General features: G+C 39.9%; 1 protein-coding gene across 1 annotated transcript in view; it reads right to left on the reverse strand.

Moving 5' to 3' along the window:
• The window catches only part of Cdh2 (cadherin 2, type 1, N-cadherin (neuronal)), a gene marked incomplete at its 5' end in the record, with an annotated part of 219980 nt that overhangs the window by 17133 nt on the left and 182118 nt on the right, over positions 1-20729 (reverse strand). Inside the window, 5 exon segments of the mRNA XM_005372737.2 lie at positions 12113-12252; positions 14211-14444; positions 14831-15064; positions 18014-18156; positions 19717-19970. Of these exon segments, the coding sequence (XP_005372794.1) occupies positions 12113-12252; positions 14211-14444; positions 14831-15064; positions 18014-18156; positions 19717-19970 (1005 nt within the window).

Consider the following 20729-nt stretch of genomic DNA (forward strand, 5'->3'; position numbering starts at 1 on the left):
AGAGCACATTTAAAAATAATTAAAGCTTAGTATAGAGTCTCAGTTAATTTAAATAATATAGGGTGAGGATATACGTAACTGAGGAGGAAGTCTTGCTAGAGGAAGGGAGACGTGGACAGAGAGAGCCAGCAGAACCCAGCAGAGGAACAGGCCTTGGACAGTCGATGTCTCCTAAGATCTGAAGTAGTGTTTCTCTCCAAAGGGTGGTAATTTCCTATTCTTTCCATGAAATTCAGTTATAGCCCTCTAAAGATAAATACATTTCTTAACCCTAGCAAGCAGTGTCTGTCTTGGAAGATAAAAGGATAGCCGAAAAATGTAACTTCAGTTCCACATTTTCATCCCAAGATCCAACTTCTTACAAAACAACAAAAATGTCACCACTTGGGGAAAGATCAAAGTTGTCCCATTTTAGCATGCCCTATTATTCAATCTTGGGAGAAACATAAAAATAGGTAATAAAGAAGCAGCAGTATTTGGTAGGGAATACTGTGAGAGAATCAAAATCCTTCCCTCATTTATGACATACTTTTTGAATTTCCTAAAAAAGAATATTCATTGTTTTATGATAAATTTATGCACAAAGAAAATTCACCAAAGGGACCACAGTACTGAGGTGAAAAAAAAAAAAGATTCTGAAGTCAGAGTATCTTGATTCAAATTCTGGACCCATCATAATTTAAATGTGTGATCTTGAGCAGATTACACAAATTTTCTGTGCTAATCTTAACATCAGTAGTCAACCTTTGCACAGAAAGCTAATGAGGACTTCGTTAGTAAGTGTGCAGAAAAGTTGAGCATTTTCTGTGTGGGACACAGCAGATATTTTACACTTTTGAGGCCACACTACCTCTGTTGCAAACTTTCCACTTTGCTGGTGCTGTACATGGTATGCAGTGCATGGCTCATGCCTACCTACCAGGAAATCTTTATTCATAAAAACAGGCAGTTGGTAAATTTGGATGTCGTTTGTACTTTGACTTATCACTTTTTAGCTATTTTTTTTCTTTCACACAGTGATAACGCATACTTGCTATGCAAATCCTGATCATTTGTTATTAGTGGGATATAGATAAGTTTCCATTCCCCTAAACCTAAATATAGGAAAGTTCTGATTAGCCAGCAAAAGTGAGTATTAAAATGAACTATATAAAATATTGTGGTCATTCACATGAAGTGACAAGAGTAGCAAAGAAAGAATCATGTGCAAGTCCTGTACTCGCTGACCAATTTTTAATAAGCCGTAGGGCTGAAAACTGGCCAGTTCAGAATACCCACTGTTTATAGCCTCGCAGTAAGGGTTCCTGGCCATAAATATGTTGAGAACAGCAGGCGAAACGGGGACGAAGATGTGTAAATCTATCCTCGATGAAGCGTTCTCCTATGAATTCAATGTCCCTCTCTCAATGACTAATATATACTAGAGTTTGCAGGTAGGTATTGATGAATCACCTGGAAACATCATTAAGAGAGTGTGTTTTAGTCAACAGTAAAAACGTTGAAAGTGGTCTCCACAGATATGTCTAGATGAGCCATCTGCTAGGTTGCTTATAGAGCAGAATAATTTTGTAAAGCAATTATTTTAAGGAATCAAATATGCCATGGTTAAGTTCTACAGTTCATTCTCTGCTTCTGTCAGATGGCCCGGCTCGGCTGCGCGTATCCAGGATGGTTGCTCAGACGGGCAGGATGCCCACACAGACTTGCTGGCTCAAGCGGTGATCTCTTGACTCACAGAAGTGCCTAGTTTGGCCTCAAGAGGGTTTCTTGTGACCGTGTGCCATTCCTCGGTCTAGGCACTCTGCCTGGATTTCAGATTTTAGTTTCTGTTGTCCAAATTTTACATTCAGGTTTTTCAAAAAGTAATTTGCCTGCTCAGATCGTTTCTCCAGATTTTAAGTTATTACTATGTGCAATTTTGCTAGGCATGCTTAGCCAATCAGTTAGGTCTTCACCTTTGCTTGTCCTAAAGCCAGACGATCTAATACACTGTGACTAAGCCCTTGATGGTCTTACCTAGCACCTGTTTTGGACTAGCAAAGCCAAATAAAATATCTACTTCCATCTCTCATGTCTTGAACTCTTGAGTCTTACAGACTTGAGTTTGAAACTGGACTAGTAGCAGTATGTACTGCATAGGATCATTGGAAAGTCAATGCGAGGTATGCAAACCAAAAGCACAGACATGTCTGACAAAGAACAGCTCTGCAATGAAGGCTGGCATTTAGAAGCATGGTCACCATTGCCTGGACACATCAGTGATCTCAAAGGATGAAAGTGAAGTTATCGGAGGTGCTCAATAGACCCTGTAGGTAGAGTTGCAAACTAAGTCACGCTGTCAGGAAGAAAGCCGGGTGCAGTTCAGCTAACATTCTGTGAGTGCTGCGAGGTGTCAACTGTCCTAAATACTGGAATAAAAAATGACCATGATAAATCCCTGCTCTCACAGAGTCTAAGGCCAGGACCTGGGTCAGACACAAGTTCAAACTAAAGTAAAGCACAGATGCTGTAGAGCTCTGAGCTGGGACCCTTGATTCCTCCTGGGACCCGGAGACAAGACGTCTTGAGATGAAACTTGATGGCTAAAGTTGGGGAGGTAGAGACACAGACTAAGCCAAGAAAGCACAGCATGACACAAAGAAAGACACAAGACAGGTGAATCCTGTTGCACCTTGAAATGCAGAGTGGAGGAGCGATATGAGGAGAAAGGGTCATCAATCCTTATCATCTCCATTCCCAAAAGCCAAATCCCAGGGCCTGGGAATTGTGGGTCTTACTTCTTTTCAAGCCCCTCCATTCTTCTAAATGAGCTTTCTGTGTCTGAGACAATCTGAGGATCACATCTGCTTAAACATTGAGGCTAATTTCCAAAATTCACACAAGAGATCAACTTCCTTATAAAAAAAAAATCAATGCCCAAGTAATTACACATAGATCTTTCAAGTTCTTGACACCCGGGCTATCAAAAGGTGCCCCTATCATGTTCTCTATGCTAAGGCTCTATAGGACTCTTGATGTATATAAGTGCTCAGGCTTGCTCGGGCTTGCAAAGGGAGGGGAAGATGCTCTCCCTGACTGTCGGTGAGCATTGCATTCTGATCCGTAGCCTCATCTTCTTTCTGTGAGCTGCTCTACTTGCTACATCTTGCTGTACCCAGGGATATGCATCCCTCTGGAATGCTGGGATGGGTCAGGAAGATGCAACCTATTGTGGGTGGGGTAAACACTGTTCTTGTAGAGCTGCCTCAAAGAAATCGCTAAACTCAGTTTCCATACTTGGGTGTGCAAGAGACCTGCATATGATCTTCAAACTCACTGATCTTTCTTCCTAGGTGCACAGTGAAGGGACTTGGGCCTGGAAGGGCTGTGTGTCTCTTTGAGGCCTGGCCCCTGTAAACTTCCCATAAATCCTCTGAGTCTTGTTGTCACCCAATGGCTGCAATATCCATGCTATGGTGGCCCAAGAAGCCACAGGTGGAAGATGGGGAGCACCGTGGACACCCTGGGTCCCTGACTGTGTGGAGTGGAGCTGCCCCCCATGACTTGCCACTCAATTCAGTTAAGTGAGCAAGAACTACATTTCAACTATGCTTTAATACCTGAAGCTTTAGCATCTGTTAAAGCCTCCAGCCTATCTGAACTAACACATCTGGGCAGACATATCTGTGTGCCTAATCTGCTCACCTTTTTTTTTTTTAAGCCAGTAGTACAAAATCTACCCTCTGGTTTCAGAACACTATAGTATCTCTACCTTATAGAAATACGTTTTTATTAACCCAAACCCTAACAATTAGTACGTAATGTAATTGTGATCTGCAAAATAAGCATCGGGCTGAGGACATGAACCAATAAAGCTGGTCTTGCTTTGCTCCCACTCCTCCACCCCCAAAAAAGAAAAAAGAAAAGGAAAAGATTACTGGCACATATTTCCCTGCTTAAAGAGGAAAGCTTCTACTTAGTTTCTAATAACTGTGTCATGAAGATGCAGGTCACACTTGTAGATCTATTTCTGCATAGAATGGAGAAGAACTTTGATTTTTTTTTTTCTACCAGGCTAAAGAAGACCCAGCCAAGGGCTGGGTGTGTGAACTGTTCTATTACTTAAAGTGCAGTAGAATCCTTCTCACAGATGTGCCCCCAAACTGTCAGGTATTTTCTCTGAGAGTTCAGAATCACGTCGGATACCAAAGAAACTAGTCCTGAGCATGTCTCTAAAACTGAAGACTCAAATTTGGGAATTCAGGGGCCTCCTCAGGCATGCAGTGTGAAGCCCACCATGTTCTGTGTGCCCAGGAGGCGCTGAGGTTTGTGTTAGGAGACAGAGAGCAGGTGGGAGATCGTGGGCACGAGAAGACAGAACGGGAACACAGGGTGACGGGGCCAAACACCCAAGTGGTGAAGAGAAAGACACCAATGTGTTGCCTGTCAGCAGCCACTCAGCCCTTCTGCCATGACCTGCTCTGCTCAGGGTTGGATTTCATCTCCAATGAGTTAATGCTGTTGCAGGAGACAACCAACCCTGCTTCCTCGCTGCTGGCACTGCTCCCTGGAGCCACCACTCGTGGTTTGAAGCCACCATCCACTGATTGTGACATGAACAGCAGCAGCTTCTCTTACAGACTAAGAGCAACAATGACTGCCCCCGGCCCTGAGAATGTGACTTCTCCAAGTCAGATTTTGAAAGCAGAGGAAGCTGCCGGATGTCCCTGAGTCTTGGCCTAGACAAACTCAACAAACTCAAATGGGAGGTGAAAGGCAGTGTTTTGTCAGCTTGATCGAGCAAGGGCTCTGTAAGGGTGAGACAAGAGATGATGAGAATGAGACAGGGGAGTAGGGCGTGGCAAAGCTGGCTAGGGAAGTAGGCCGAACCTGTTCATTACAAGACCGCACACACATGTGCAGAACAGTTCCCAAAGCCCCGCGCATGGACTTCTCCCAAGGACTGGAGCAGGTTTTCAATAGGATGACCTCGACCTGACGTCAGCCGGAGGTATGGGAACCCAGCACCACCTCTAATGCCCAGTAAGTTCTTGCAGGTTTCCTCGAGATTTGGACAGCAAGTTCACCCTGCAAAGCCAGTTTCCATTCCACTCTTCACTTTTGCTTTCTTGAATAAACTTTTCAACTGCTTTTTTGCTCGTTTCCTTCAATGCTTTGTTCAAGAGAAGAACCTGGACTCAAACTCCAGAGAGAGAGGCGAGCAACCCAGCAACCGGTAACATTTTAGTTGGGAAGAGGCTTTTTAGAAGGAGGCTACCTGGTAAAAGACTATCACATTCTTTGGACCCAGGCAGATGAAGATTTAATCCCTGCTCTGCTACTTCCTGGCAGTGTCTGCCTATTCCAGTGTAGTATTGTGACTGAGGGGTCAATGCACTCATGGCTACAGGTGCTCAGCACCCAGTGTAACACAGTGTACACCAAACAGTTGCTTTTGCTGACATAATCAAGAATAAAGCGGGACTCGGGAGGCTGAGGCAGGAGGATCGTTGCAAGTTCGAGACCAACCTGGGCTACAAAGTGAGCTCAAGGCCAGCTTGAACTGCATAATGAGACCCTGTCTCAAAAAGACAGAAAAAAAAAAAAAGAAAAGAAAAGAATAAAGCGGGGCCGGGTATACAGCTCAGTAGCATAAGTGCCTGCCTGGCAAGTGCAAGGTCCTGAATTTGATTCTCGGTACCAAAAAAAAAAAAAAAAAACAAAGCTGCCTAATGACAAGTGACTTTGGTAAGGCTGGTTTCAAGTGAGCACCACTGAGTGTTGTGAATATAATACATACTTTAGAAATGCTTGTTTAATATAAGAATAATCATAATAAAGACTAAGCTTTAAGCAGCAGCAAGCTGTTTTCCATTTCTTATCCTGGGGCTAAAAAGAGATGGTCCCAGGGAAAGTGAGTGATCAGCTGTACTGCGCACTCTCCCGGATTTTATTAGTAATGCTGATATAGAAGGAACTGGAAGCAGAGACCATGGAAAGCGATCTGCAACCGGCCCTACTGGCCACAAGGGCACTAAAGGACATTTACTAATGAAGGTAATTAAATATGCCTTGATAACCAGCAAAAGCCCTGCTGGTGATAGCAGTGAAGCAGATAAAGGAGGAAACTAACCCTCTAGAAAGAGACTGGATATTATACTAAAAGCGTCTGCCCAATGGCCCACTGCCTGCGCAGAGATAAAGTCCTTGTCAAAACACAGGCTAGGCCAGTTTCACATGTGGGCTCAACCCAGCCTCTGGGCCATCTACGGAGGGCAGAATATCCATATACTTTGATAAGCGTCTATTATACACCTGGCAAGAAAAAAGACACAAAGATGCTCTTTTTCTTTCCTTTTAAAAGCCCCTCTTGTTTTGTTAAGGAAATTAGCAAGCTTGGCATAGAATTTAAGCAGCTAGAGATGTTAATCAAAGGCAGGGAAGATAAGGACTATCTTAGTGAAGGACCGTTTTGTCCAGATTTCTTTCTAATCAGTTAGCTGCCAATAAGAAGGGCGCTTTGTCAGGAGGAATAGGAAATCGTGGCAAAGCCAGCTTCAAATTAATCTTGAGGTGACTGCTGCAAACCTGACCCTTGCCGTGACCACGGCCGTCACCTGGCGTCCACCGACTGTCTAAATGAATCTCGGAGACCTACCAGGCCTCTACAGCTGGAGAAAGAAAATGTATTACTTAGCAGTGGCAACAACATATCCGATGAATTAGACTGTCTAGCTGACACGTTGACCGGACCAGCTCTGTGCCTGATGACCTTGAGCCTTGTCCACCTATCATACTACAATCCCCATCCAAGCCTGCAGGCAACACATGTGCTCTTAAAACACCAGTTCTGTGTAATAAACATCAACTAAAACTTGTCTAGAATGTAGGTGGCAACAGCCCCATTTCCAAAGCTCATTGTTGTAGAGATGATGCCTTAAAAAAATGAATAAAACATTGTGAATCATATTCCATTGTCCAAAAGGCTGAATGAACACTATGGAGAAATAGAATTTCTACGAGGGAGCCATATAGGAATTATGGAAAATAAATGCAGTTTATTTCAACAAAGCCCAACTTCTCAGGAACTGACCATGTTGTTTATAAGATTTAAAGTAAGAACACATATACAGAAAATGAAGTACTTGGGTTAAATAAACTTAGAGGTAAGAGCATTATATAAACATGTTTTTCTTACGGGAAATATGGTAAAAGAATCCATCAAAAAAAAGTAAATTTTAAAAATAGAGTTGGAGAATTTACTTTGTAAGATATTGAGACATTAGAAAATGAAACTAAAACCACATGGTGTTAGATCAAAAATAGACAAACAGTACAGAGTGGTACAGAATAGACAGCCAGAAAGCTGGCCATGGGTCCACACACACATAACTACCTGCTTTATGATGGAACCATGATTATTTTTTTTAATAAATGGGGCTTGATATCCATGAAGGGAGAAAATAAAAGAAGTGGTGATCCATATCTTAGATCAAATAGAAAATCAATTACAGATAGATCATTGTCAGAGAGACAAACTGACTGAGCTTCCAGAAGATAATATGAACCTTTTGAGGCAGGGGGTTCACTAAGTGGGGGCTGATAAAGTTTGCTTTTCCTTAAAGCACTAACCATAATGGAAAAATGGAATGAATGGACAGTATTAAAATTAAGAACTTCTGCTCATCATAAGACACCATAAAGCTGAGTGCTTCTTAAAATCAATCTACAAAATAAGGTATTTATAATATGTCTATGTGACAAAGAACTCATTTTTATAATATATAAGGATATCCTATAAGTCATTAAGAAAAAAATTCAAATAACTCCATGAAGGAGTAGGCAGAAAGCTGAACAGAAGCAGTATAAAAGAAGACATGAAAATTGTAAATAAGCCAGCAGGAATACCCCAGTTAAATCATGAGACTCACACCATCAGAATGGTTAAAATTGGAAAGACTGAAAAAACAATCTCTGTTAATGAGGGTGAAGGTGTGGGGGAATCCGAACTTTCATGTACTGATGGGAGGGGAAATATCCACTCTGCAGTCACGTTGGGAGACTGGCGGGATTGTAACACACCGCACACACGTATGCACCAAGAGGAACACATAAAACACATGCACAAGAACACTCAGCAGTTTTATTCATAATCACCCAAGTAGATGAACTCAAATATCCAAGGACATGAACATGGATACATAGAACATGGTTAATTCTTACAACAATACACTATTTATCAATGTCAAAAATGAGCTACTTCTACACACACGGACACATTTCACAGGTATAACGGATGGTGGTTTCATGCTTAAACCTGTAGGAAACCCACTTCTGGCTGGGAGACAGAAAATCTTAAGGCTGATACATTCTAATGCAAAGAATACGTCATATACCTTAGCAAATTGTAGCTGTTTGAAACCGTGAGCTGAGACAAAACAAATGCATAAGCCTTTCTGAAACACACAGCACAGCTTTCAATGGCAGGTTCCTCTTTTTTCCCCCTCAATCCTTTTCCAGAGATAAAAGTGGCTGTGGTACTTTCCTCACGCACATCCCTAATGTTGCTGCCCTCATTTAGGTTTTATCATCTTTGTCCTGTTACCAGTTTCCTAGTGGGTACTTGTCTCTGGTTCCACATGTTCACATTTATCAACTCCAGACTTCTTCCTCAGCATATCAGCCCTTCAGCCCTACACCCAACCTGTGGTGAACCCCTTGAAAACTAAGTAGAGGCCCCTGAATGCAGACTCCCTCTGGATGCAAATCCATCAAGCGTGTCCACTCATGGCCACTAAAGTATTCAAAGTCAGGGTGATTTGTCTTGGATGAAGGAATAGATTTCACAATCCATTTTAGAGGTAGGGAGACAGAACCCTCAGCATAGTATTCTTACACCACATATTTTATTCTGTTATTCTGAGGTAAAAATTAAATGGACACATGATAGAGACCACTATAAAGCAGACCTGAGCAGGACTTAAATTAATCAATTGGCTTTTCATGTTCACTTGTGAATCTGTCCAAGGCCTAAGCTCCTTATCTAGAAATAGCAGACTCACAGTAAATGAATCTCTGTGAATCACCAATCCCTACTAAAACCTGTAGTGGTGGATGAAGCCAGAAAGACTCAAAGAATAAGACAAGATCACAGCCAAGGATACCTGGATCAGATCTCAACTGGATAAAGACTATAGCCTCAGGCATCTCATTCTTTGTTTTTGTTTTTTTTTTTTTTTGTTTTTGGTTTTTCTCCGGTACCAGGAACCGGGCATCTCATTCTTGAGTGGATTAATTTAATACCGTACTTGGAGAAGTCCTTGAGTGGTTCTACCCTTCTTGAGTACTCCCCTTCCTTCTTCTGATAACCAAATAAATATGGGTGATCTAGAGAAGGTCTTGGTCTTAGCCCTGAAAGAATCTTGAATTATGTGAGAAAGTTTTGATCCTCTTGGAGTCCTGAAATTATTCCATTTGCCTCTCTTTAGTTAGCCTTCACTGTACACTCATTCAGGAGATTGTAGACCTGACCAGCCCGCAATAACTAAGGGATATTATTAACCTGATAGATACAAATGCATTCTCTATTTTTATCACAATTTTCTACCATGAGAACTGCCTGGGGAATCAATCACCACAGAGGATCAGAGAGTTCTTGATCTAGACTAAAATGCCAATAAAGAACCAAGAAGTTAGAAAGACACCACTGGTAAACCAGTATTAAACAAGAAATTAGCCACAGAAAGTTCCAGAAAAGCCCTAGGGTATTGGACAAGTGGGTAAGAAGCAACATGTTCACGCTCAAGTGTTAATGTGGACGCCTAGGGCTGGGGATATAGCTCAGTGGCCAGTGCCTGCCTGGTAAACACAAGGTCCTGAGTTTGATTCCTGGTACAAAAAAAAAAAAAAAAGAAAAAAGAAAAAAGAAAAAAGTGTGGGCAACTAGAAGATTCAGAGGTCAGGAAAGGAAGATGTTGAAGGTTTGTGATGATATTTTTAAAAAGAATCTTCGTAAAATGCTTCATAAATTATGAAGACACCAAACAGCAATTAAATTGTTTTATTTAGGTTTTATTCATGTTGGTTAGGCATCATTATACTCCCAAATTCAAGGAGAATGGCTCTTCTCCAAGGGCACAAGTGCCTACCTAGATGACCTGGGTAAGAAACGAGGACTGGATCAAGAATTTGATCTGAAGTGTTTTTGAGTCCTTGAGGCCAGAGTTTTTCTGCTACACTATTTTGCGTTCTCTTCCTTACCAATAACTAAGTTTTACCATTTAATCTCAAGCATCAATCTTAAGGGGTTGAAGTCAGTAAAGAAATAAATATTTCCTACAATAATACAAGGGAACTTTACTAAACAATGTTTTGAAGGGATTAGTGTGTGTGTGTAGTGGGCTAGGGAGTTCAGATTAAGTGACCGCAGATATTCTGTTCACACTCTCAGATGCTGAGAAGGAACTTGGTTCTTACCCATGGGTCTTCAATTTTGTGCAATATCTGGATATTATTGGTGGATTTCCAGTTAGGACTATTTTTACTGAAGCTTCATTGAATTGGTTTTAGGTTTATCCCTTAAAATAATAAACAGTGATATGAAAACTAAAATAATGCAAATAGAAGGTTTATGAGAAAATATGATCAATACACATTTGATAATCTTAAATGCAGCCTAAGAAAGTGAAATGATTGACTCATTAAGAATTAAGCCAAACATGAATTTTAAAATTCAAAGACATTTATAAGCAAGAAACCCTGAGGTATATTTATAGAGCCACTTTAATTAGTCAGTATTCATAACAGTTTTAAACACTTGAGTCAAGTTTTCAACATATTTTAGACATGCATTTCTTCTAAATGACTGCTACAAAGATTATATGTAAGAATGGATCTTCAAAGGAGTAACATAAAAATTATGTTCATGAAAATGTGTTTTTATTCAAGGTAACAGCCCTATCATTGATTTCATTTATATAGATATATAACTTAAGACAGAGTACATTTTCATTTCCCAGTAATGATGCAAAACCCAAAGAATTCTGTGTTCTTTGTAGACTACTGTTTTCGGCATTTTCAGTGAACAGAAAGGACCTATCAATTATATGTAAGAAATACCTATCGCAGCAATTTCTCATTGATTATATTACTATCTTCCAGAAAATTTCAAAAGAAAGGTAGTAGCATACTGAGTTTAGGCTGTGATAAGACAGACCACAACTCAACTCCTACATGTATTGCTTCCTAGTTGCATGACTTTGTTTTGGCTCAATTTTCTATCATCAAAGTGAAGCTGTCCCGAGTAACACCACTACTTTCAAAGATTTAAGACAGAAGAGAACTTAATGAGTTCAGCAGAATGTCTGGCATGTAGTGCAGACCTTCTAAATGTCAACTATTATAGTATGTAAAACATCGCTTCTGAGCAAAGATCTTTGCTTTCCATGAACTGGGCTTCTCATCTTTGAAATGTTTTGAAGTTCAACATGTACCCACTGATATAGAAACTCACATTACTTAAGAGCAAAAAGGAAATTCTGACATTAACTGAACCAACACTGTGGACTAGGCACCATAATAGACACTATAGATACAACAGTGAATTGGATGCTCTCTCTAACTTCAAGTGCATATGTGTTTGTGTGTATGTGTGTGTGTAAAACCCTAAGGGCAAATATTTATTAGCTCCATCCACCTCTTTATTCTTAGAGATTATAATTGTGCCTGGAATAGTGAATTTGCTTGATAAATGTTCATGGAATGAATAAATTCAATACTTTTTCTACCATACACATAAATATCAAGATCCCCGTGTGGAAACTACTTGCAGTTGTATTTTGAATATCGAAAGAAAAGAAACTGAGAAAAAAATGAGTACAAATATAACTGGAATTCTACACTCCTTGAAAAACATGTTAATGATCTTCTCACAAATGAATGCAGTGACATTTGGTATTTTCAAAAACCTCAATGAATGTGTGGCACAGTAGGTAAGAATTCAACTGACTGATGATGTGAAAACAAAAAAAGAAACCTGACATCCTTTTCTTACTCCCTGTATTAACACGCTCACCACCATTTAATTTCTATGGTTGGCAACTTTAATCTAAAGCTTAAATACAGTATTGCTCACCTGGTCTTCTTCTCCTCCACCTTCTTCATCATATTTTAAAATATTATCTCTTACATCATCTTCAGGATCGATTAAAAGTTGCTTGGCCTGGCGTTCTTTATCCCGGCGTTTCATCCACACCACAAACATCAGAACAAGGACTAGGTTGGAACACAGTAAAAATATAGTATCATTCCTATGAAAGCCTGACCTCTCTAATCATAATTTCCATCACTAATAATTTATTCTTAATGGGCTGGTAATGCATTTTTCACTCTATTATCATTTCTGGCCTCGTACTAAGAGAGACAAGATAAAGCAGAGGGTACGGCACTGGGTTCAGACTGTGAAGACGTGAGCTGCAGCCCAGGGGTCCCATGAGCTCCCTGGGTGAATGTCCCTATCCTCAGCTCCAGTATCTACACATGCGAACACTAACGTTCTCTACCTTCATTTTAGCTTGCTACAAATAGATGCCCTTATTAGAATTCTCCATCAATTCTGAAGATGCAAAACAGTGGGATATTAAATCGTGACAGTGTTTTATTCAGACTGGTCAGTCATCATCATGCTCCCAAATTCACGGAGAATGCCACTTCTGCAGGGAAACAAGTGGTTGCCTAGATCACTTGTTTCAGAACTTAAAATTGACTTGGGAATTGGATCTTGAGTTTCTTTCTTTCTTTTTTTCATTCTCAGAGGCTGCTTTTCTCGGTACTACTCTGCATTTACTTACCCAATGTATGTTACACCTAAAAAGGCCAGGGGATTTGTTTGAGCGCTGAAATAATATTAGGCTTTCATGTTTTACACTTATGTGCCAGGTCTGGAACCATAAATTTTCCAGAGTTGATGTTAAAATAAGCGCCAATTCATTTTCCTTCAAAATGCCATTGTCACTTCTTCATGCCTCAATCCATCATGCCTAAGTCTTTCTTGATAAGGTTGGCATATACACTACATTTCATTTGAAACTGAAACATATCCCTAAGTGCACATCTAGGAATGAATTCTATCTAAAAAGCTAAGGGTATTGGTTTACATCCTGAAACAGAAGATTCAATGACTCCTATTTGAGCACATTTTTTATTATTGGTCATAAAAGTAAATATCCTCCTTTAAAAGCCAGATACATGATCTCATTTGCCATTGTTCCAGGGCTAAATCTAGCAAGTGGATTATTAGTAAAGTATGCAGGTTTCAAATTATAGCCAAAGTAGTCTCCACACAGGAAGTAAAAAATGCTCACGCTTCTCTAGTAATTGCTTAGAATAAAGGAACAGAATTCTAAATTACCAGAACACTTGTAAATGGAGACAACATAAAAGAAATGGCCAACATTTTCAAGAAAGTGATTGGTGCATAGCATGATCACACAATAAAGTAAGTCCTGCTGCTATGCTATAATAAAACACAGGGCCCAGACAATTTACTGTTTTAACCTGCCTGCCCAGAAGTGGTTCCTAAAGTATTTTCCAGTGGTTAATTTCTTGCATTCCACTGAACCAAAGATTGCAAAGTGTCTTGAAAAGGAGCAATTCTTTAATCTACACTTAAACGAAAGACAGACCATTTATTGAGCTGTGCAATCATTTCCATTATCCAATGTGCTGTGTGTGAAGTACAACCTCTCACTCTTTTGTGCAGCCCTTCAAAAACAACTACCTTGATCCTCGCCTGACTGGAGCATGTTGCTCACTACACTATGTACGCAGAAAAGTGAAAGAAAGCAATACACTCATCTTCCTCAGTCATCAACTACGTGCCATACGTTCACACTCACATCATAAGGTAAGTACTCGACATTAGGACTGCTTAACACTTTTCTATGAAAAGCACTTTCTAAAGCTTCCCAAGTGACCAGCATCAGGAAAGGGTCAGAGGGCACGGAAGAAGTATCAGGGGAGGCTCGCTGCAAATGTGTAAGTGCCCGAAACAATGCTCAGAGATTTTTTTCATTCTCAAGTGGACTTGCATGACCATATATGATTGACAGGATAATGCTCAGAGGTCAAAGAGGGTTGTTAGATTATTTTGTACGGCAACAGCAATAACTTACTTGGCTGAACATCCAAAAAGCAAAAGGCATTAGAACCAAAGAGACAATTAAAGTACTCACTGAGCAGGATGATAATGCAGAGCAGGATGGCGATGATTGCACCTGTACCAAGCCCTGCGCCTACGATCCTGTCCACGTCCGTGCAGTCCCCATTGGAGTCACACTGGCAAACCTTCACCCGCAGGATGGAAATATTGGACTTGGGAGGATTACCCGAATCCGTGATTATGATGGGAACTTCATAGATACCAGCTTCGAGAAATTTTATCTTTAAATTAAGCTGAGCAAAATCACCTTTACGAAACAGAAAAAAAATACAATTTGACAGTTGATACCTAAGGTGATGAGAAAACACATAGACTTTTCCCAGATTTATTACTGCCTCACTGTATACATCCAAGTGCTAACTAGGCCTGACCCGGCTTAGCTTCCGAGATCAGAGGAGATCGGGCGCGATCAGGGTGGCATGGCCTAGACGTCACTGTAGATGTAAAATGAATCACAACTGTACTTTTTTGTGAAGTTTTTCTTTGCTTTAAGGTCTTTTAATGTCTTAAATATTACGTAGCTTTAAAATACATTTAATGAGAAGATTATGAAGCACATAAAAATGAACTTTTGATGTCATGCTTCAAAACCTCTCAAGTGCACATATATTCCAACAATCAACCCACTCTTACCATTAAGCCGAGTGATGGTCCAATTTCTCTTAATGGTTACTGGAGATAAAGGAAGATCAAAAGCAAATGGTCCAGCGTTTGGATCGATGTCATAATCAAGTGCTGTGATGTTAATTGAATTGGGGTCTGGAGTTTCACAAGTCTCTGCCTCTTGAGGTAACACTTGAGGGGCATTGTCATTAATATCAAGTAAATAGATCTGCAGCGTTCCTGTTCCGCTCATCGGAGGAATTCCTGAAAAGGGGGAGAAATCACAGCTGATGCTGAACAATTCTCTCTGATGAGCTTCAATTATGACGGAATTCTCAAAGCTTCTAGCCTTCCTGCCACCGTCCCCGTGGTGTCCTGGAAAAAGCTTGTTGCCAGAGTATTTGAACACACTGTTTCTGGAATGAGCCCACTTCCTGCTTCCCTACTTCTCTCACAATGAGCTGTTATGCTGCTGTGTAGGCGCCGAGCATGATGACACTATGACGCCATGGGGTCCCAGGCCTTCCTTGCCCTCTCTGTCTACTATCAGGGCTCAGGCGCAGCACACTCTTCCAAGCACTGTGGGGAATGTCGCAGAAGCAAGACACAAGCTCAGGATCTCATGGATCAGATCCATTTGATGGAGAACGAAGATGCATGCTTGAAAGGACAAAAGAGTGCTTTGAAAGATCCAACACAGTATGACCTATTGCAACTGTCTACAGATAAGAAACGCAAACCACAGGCCTCATCTCAGGAAGGAACACCTTGGGGAAGAGAAATGATCTGTATTGATCTGCCAACTGCCTGCTGGAGAAAAGACTAGGCTGCTCTCTGCACTTTACTTCATGGTCACCTGATAAAGTTTAAGCAATGAGGAATCTCAGTCTCATTCCACTGTAAAACGTTGATTCTATCACCTTATGCCATAATTTAGGCTGGTGATTTGGTTTCTGCTACACTGTAAATATTCAGACATGTGCATTACAAATATAAATAAAAATGCTAGAGTTAAGTGACCCATCCAAGGTCATGAACTGAGGAAGGTGCACACATGCACATTCTGAGGAGGCGATAAAGAAAAGCCTGAACCACCCTCTGGGAGGCATCTGATGATTCTGAGAGCAAAGATTTAAGGGTAGAGGTAAAGTTTCTGCCTACAGTCCTAGCACTTGAAAGGCGGAGGCAGAAGGATGGCAAGTTCAAGTTCAACCTGGGCAACCTAGCAACTTAGTGAGACCCTGTTCCAAAATACAAAATAAAAAAGGGTTAGTGTGGGGGCTGGGGATTTAGCTCAGTGGCACAGCACCTGCCTGGCAAGCTCAAGGTCGTGAGTTTGATTCCCAGTACTGGAGAAAAACCAAAAAAAAAAACAAAAAAACAAAACCAAAAACAGAAACAAAAAAAAGGGTTAGTGTGAAAGACAGGTAATCAATCCCACTCCCCACTCCCCATAGGAACTTGTGCAATTCTTAAAGAGCAGACTGAGGCTCCAAATCCAGCCCTGTGATTTAAACCGAGGTGCTCTGCATTTGCACAGCATCCCAGCTCCATAGATTTAAGAGCTCACTTCTCAAATCAAACACCCTTTCAATTAGAAAACAATCCACCCCGGTGAATGAAAAGTCTGGCTGTAACTCACAACCAACATGTATACATATAACTTTATGACTCTTTAAATCTCAACATAATGGTTCAAGATAGATCACTTCGAGTTGCTCTACAGAGGAAAGCCTCTGCGTACACTCAGCAAGGAAACATAAAGCAGACACGAATGTGAGGCTTTGATGTGTAGTGGCAGAAATTCTTCCTACAAAGGTCCGACTCTGAACATCTTAACAGTTAGTGCCCGTATCAGAAAAGGTAAGAAATACTGCTTCGGGCTGGGTTGCCACATAGATTTATTTACTTCACACAGTAATCTCACTGAATCTTATGCAAGATTTAGAGAGCTTCATTGAAACTGTTCTTATCAAAAGTATTAATAGGCAATGTCTTATGAATTATAATTTGAAGGCTGTTTTGATTAAAATGCCTCATTCGTAGTCTCATGTTAAAGACATTTTAAAATATGGCTGTGTACCGGCTGGGGATATAGGTCAGCAGCGTAGTGCCTGCCTGGAAAGCAAGAGGTTGTGAGTTCAATTCACGTTACCCCGCTCAACAAAGAATCAAAGTATGGCTGTGATTCAGTTTTGAAGCTATTCACACATAACAGAAATATTTATTCCAGTGGTTAGGTTGTGCCAGGTTCTTCTTTACAAGCTTTATATGTAGAAGGCCTTCTATCTTTCTCAAAACACTATGCGCTAGCTACTGATATCACTGTCCTTACTTACAGCAACCATACCACAATGGAGATTTAAAATCCCATAGTGAATCTTATAGTCAGAAAGTGGTAGAGGTGTAGAGTGGGCTCAGAGCTCAGGTACTAAGCACATCATGCCGGTCATACTGAGAGATAATAAGGCAAGAAAGAATAAGTCTATCACTCATTTTGCATAGTATCTCTTATTTTATATGTCTTTTAAAAATGCTTATCTATCTATCTAAATCAACTTGAAAGCAGCAGAGATCCAGAAAGAAAGAAAGAAAAGGTGTTAAAGTATATGTTCAAAAACACCCTGATGCGCCCACGTTCACTCATCTCAATGTACGTACAGAATTGATTTCTTAACCCATGACAAGGAGCCGCAGAGAATGAGAAGGAGGACTACTCTGAGAGACACACAAACGGATGGCAGCAAGTGATCTGGCTAAAGGAAAAATATAAAATGATTAACTCAAAAAGAAGTATGGGGACCCTGAGGATTAACTAAACCTGTTGTAAATCAGGATCAACACACAGCAGGTCAAGAAAATAACAATTCACAATCAAAATGCCAGACTACCATGGAAGGTGTGTAGACACGGGAAAAATCCACTGCAGACAGCAGGAAAGTAAGTCTTGGAAAGCCCATAGGAAATGAAGAATAAAACTTGGGGCCTTAAAAATAAATAAGTAAGAAAGAAAAAGAAAGTGCAGGGTAAGAGAGAAAAGAAAGAAAGAGTGAGAGAGAAAGGGAAAAAGACTGACGGGGGGGTTAGAGAAATAAAGGTCAGTTTTCCAGACAGTTCAGCCTTGTACAAAACTTGAATTCCTATGTACGTAAGAGAGGCTCTGCCCTCTTCAACCCTATGCAATGTAACAGGACGACACATTTAATTACATACCATTGTCAGAAGCAAGGAAAGTAGCATTATATACATTGTTTTTCACGTTTGGTGATTCTCTGTCCAAAACAGCAATTGTAGTGATTTGCCCATTTACAGGATCTATTTTTAGCCAATTAGCAGGATCAGATAATTTTGTGTATCTGCAAAATGAAAGGAAGGTTAAGTGTAATTTGGTATGTGAAATTTTAAAAAGGTAAAGCATATCCTACAGATTTAATTGTAAAAATGCAATCCATTTGTTAGCCTGAATTTTTGTAGATGGTGGCTGGAAATACAGCTTGAACACGGAGGAGCATTTCTGTGGAGGTGAGTTGGGGGAGGCATGTAACGGCTGTGTTTGGTCAGGCATTCCGGAAGCATCCTGCGGTGTCTTCAGGGCAAGACACGGAGGGCAGTCTCCCTCTTACAGGCTGCGATGGATTGGACAGCTCACTTTAGGTTCGTGTATACTTCAGAGAGGGCCAAGGGGCAGAAAAAAGATCTCAAATACACCCTCTACACAGGCAGTGGTCCTAAGGTATAAGACTTAGGAGAAACTAATAGAAACTGAATTTTACAATACAGCTTTCTGAAATATTGTGCCATCTTCGCCAGGAGGAAATGATGTCTCCCTGAAGACATCCTCATAATCCCATCCCTGTGAGGTTCTGTGACACGGGTCCTGCCTCAGATCTGCATCCTTCCCAAGAAATCCCACAGGCTTGAGTCTGCATCGGCAACTTTAGCAGCTTAAACTCCATTTTTATTAGGAGTGGGGTTTTAACTTTTCAAGTCTGGACAGCCAACATACAAATTGGAGAAAATACCCTACGTTTTAGAGGTCAAAGCTGCAGGGTTTCAATTAATTAGCTATTTAAATGTCTTGATTTCAATGGATGGCAAAGTGGAGAATAAGTGCAGTTATCTGTTACCAGCAATTCTGAAAGAAGTTAAATAAATTATGAGCTAATTTTAAAAATGATCATCACCAGCTATGGATAATAGCCGTTTGGGGTACGCTCTGCCAGTCATCTACTCCCTCATCAGGAAGGATAAATTAGGTTTTGCTGAGGTTGGATGTCTTCACAGATACACTTTATAAGTTCACTGTACAGGTAAGGATGAAAATAATTAGCTCTTAGCTCTTAGTTTTGGCATGAGTTTTCTTCCTTATGGGTAGAGGAGAGAGAAATACAAATATTATAAGCCTCTGACAATTCCCTAGTCACTGTAGAAGTTTTTGTGAAGTGTTTGATATAAAAGCATAGGCTAAACAATTTTTTTTAGAAAGGCAAAGAGACAGACACAAAGGTAGAGAATCTGTTTTCTTCCAACAATACAGAAGTAGGTGCATTTTGATATTCTTTATCTAATATAGCCATTAATTAATCATTTAATTAATATGATTATTCCTGAAAGGAAAATTCAAAGAATTTATCTTGGAAAATGTTTACATTTTTTTAAAAGACTTTTCTCTGACTATTAAATGAAGAAACTCTTTTTTCTTAAAAGAAATATTTTCTTTTCCTCTCTGAAGAGATGACTATTTTTCTGCAAAAGCCAAATGATATTAGACTAAAATTAAGAAATAAGAAATAAAATAAAATTATAATCAGGGCTTGGTTTCTAATGAAATTTCTTCAACATTAAATTAAATAAGTTTTATGTACAGCACAGAACAGATTTTAAATGACAAAAATATAATAAATGGCATTTCTTACCTAATATTCTGCTGCATGTATCGATCTGGGTCCTGAGCAGTGAATGTTGTCAACATGGTACCTGCATGCAGGCCTTCCTCTTGGCGAATGACTTTAGGATTGGGGGCAAAATATGGGTTTTCATTCACATCAATAACTGTAACAGACACAGTTGCGGTTGATTGAGGCGGGTGCTGAATCCCCTTGGCCAATGGCACTTGATTTTCTGCTGCGACGGTGAGGACGAACATCCTATTTGTTTCAAAGTCGATAGGCTGAGGGGAAAAATAAAAAAGAGAATAAGAATGTTCATATCCTGCAGTTTATAAACTCCATTTCAAACACTATTTATTTTTTGTTCAATACATCCTAAGATTCTTCTCAAATTTCAGAAAAACATGTATCAGTGCAGTCAATGATTAAAACACTTATCCCAATTTAAACTATTTTTATATCTTAGGTACTTCAAAGATTTATGTTCACTGAATAATGTGTATGACTGTTGCACAGATCCATTTATTTACGTGTATGTAAAAAATATGATTGGTTTTTAAAAACATCACTGATGACCCCAAATGCTAAATAATATGAGGTCAGGTAAAAACATGAGGCCTATAGTTTCAAGCATTGATACAAAGACCACACCTGATCCAGGAAAGGTTTTACTAGTCTGTGATGAATGGAAAAAAGATAACTCCAAAATGTGATTTTTTAGTAGAACTAAATTTATTTAATGTAAAAGTATCTTTCATAATTTGGAATACACATTTTAAAGTAGAGCATATACACACATACTGCTTTTAAAAATCATAGTGTTGGAAGGCTTTAGATGGAAAGGTTTTTTTCTTTCCTCTTACTTAGCAAATGCAAACTCTGGCTGTTTTACAAAATAATGCTGCCTATGTTACTGTTTGTGAAAATCTGAAATCTAAGAAAACTACTCTAGATTAACCCCATTCATGTGAATATTGACTTCCAAATTTCCACTGAATCCTGCTGTCACTAGAATGTTACAGGAGTCAAGCGACAAGATT

This window comes from Chinchilla lanigera, unplaced genomic scaffold (genome assembly GCF_000276665.1).
Source record: "Chinchilla lanigera isolate Chin_1 unplaced genomic scaffold, ChiLan1.0 scaffold00001, whole genome shotgun sequence".
Classification (NCBI taxonomy): Eukaryota; Metazoa; Chordata; class Mammalia; order Rodentia; family Chinchillidae; genus Chinchilla; species Chinchilla lanigera.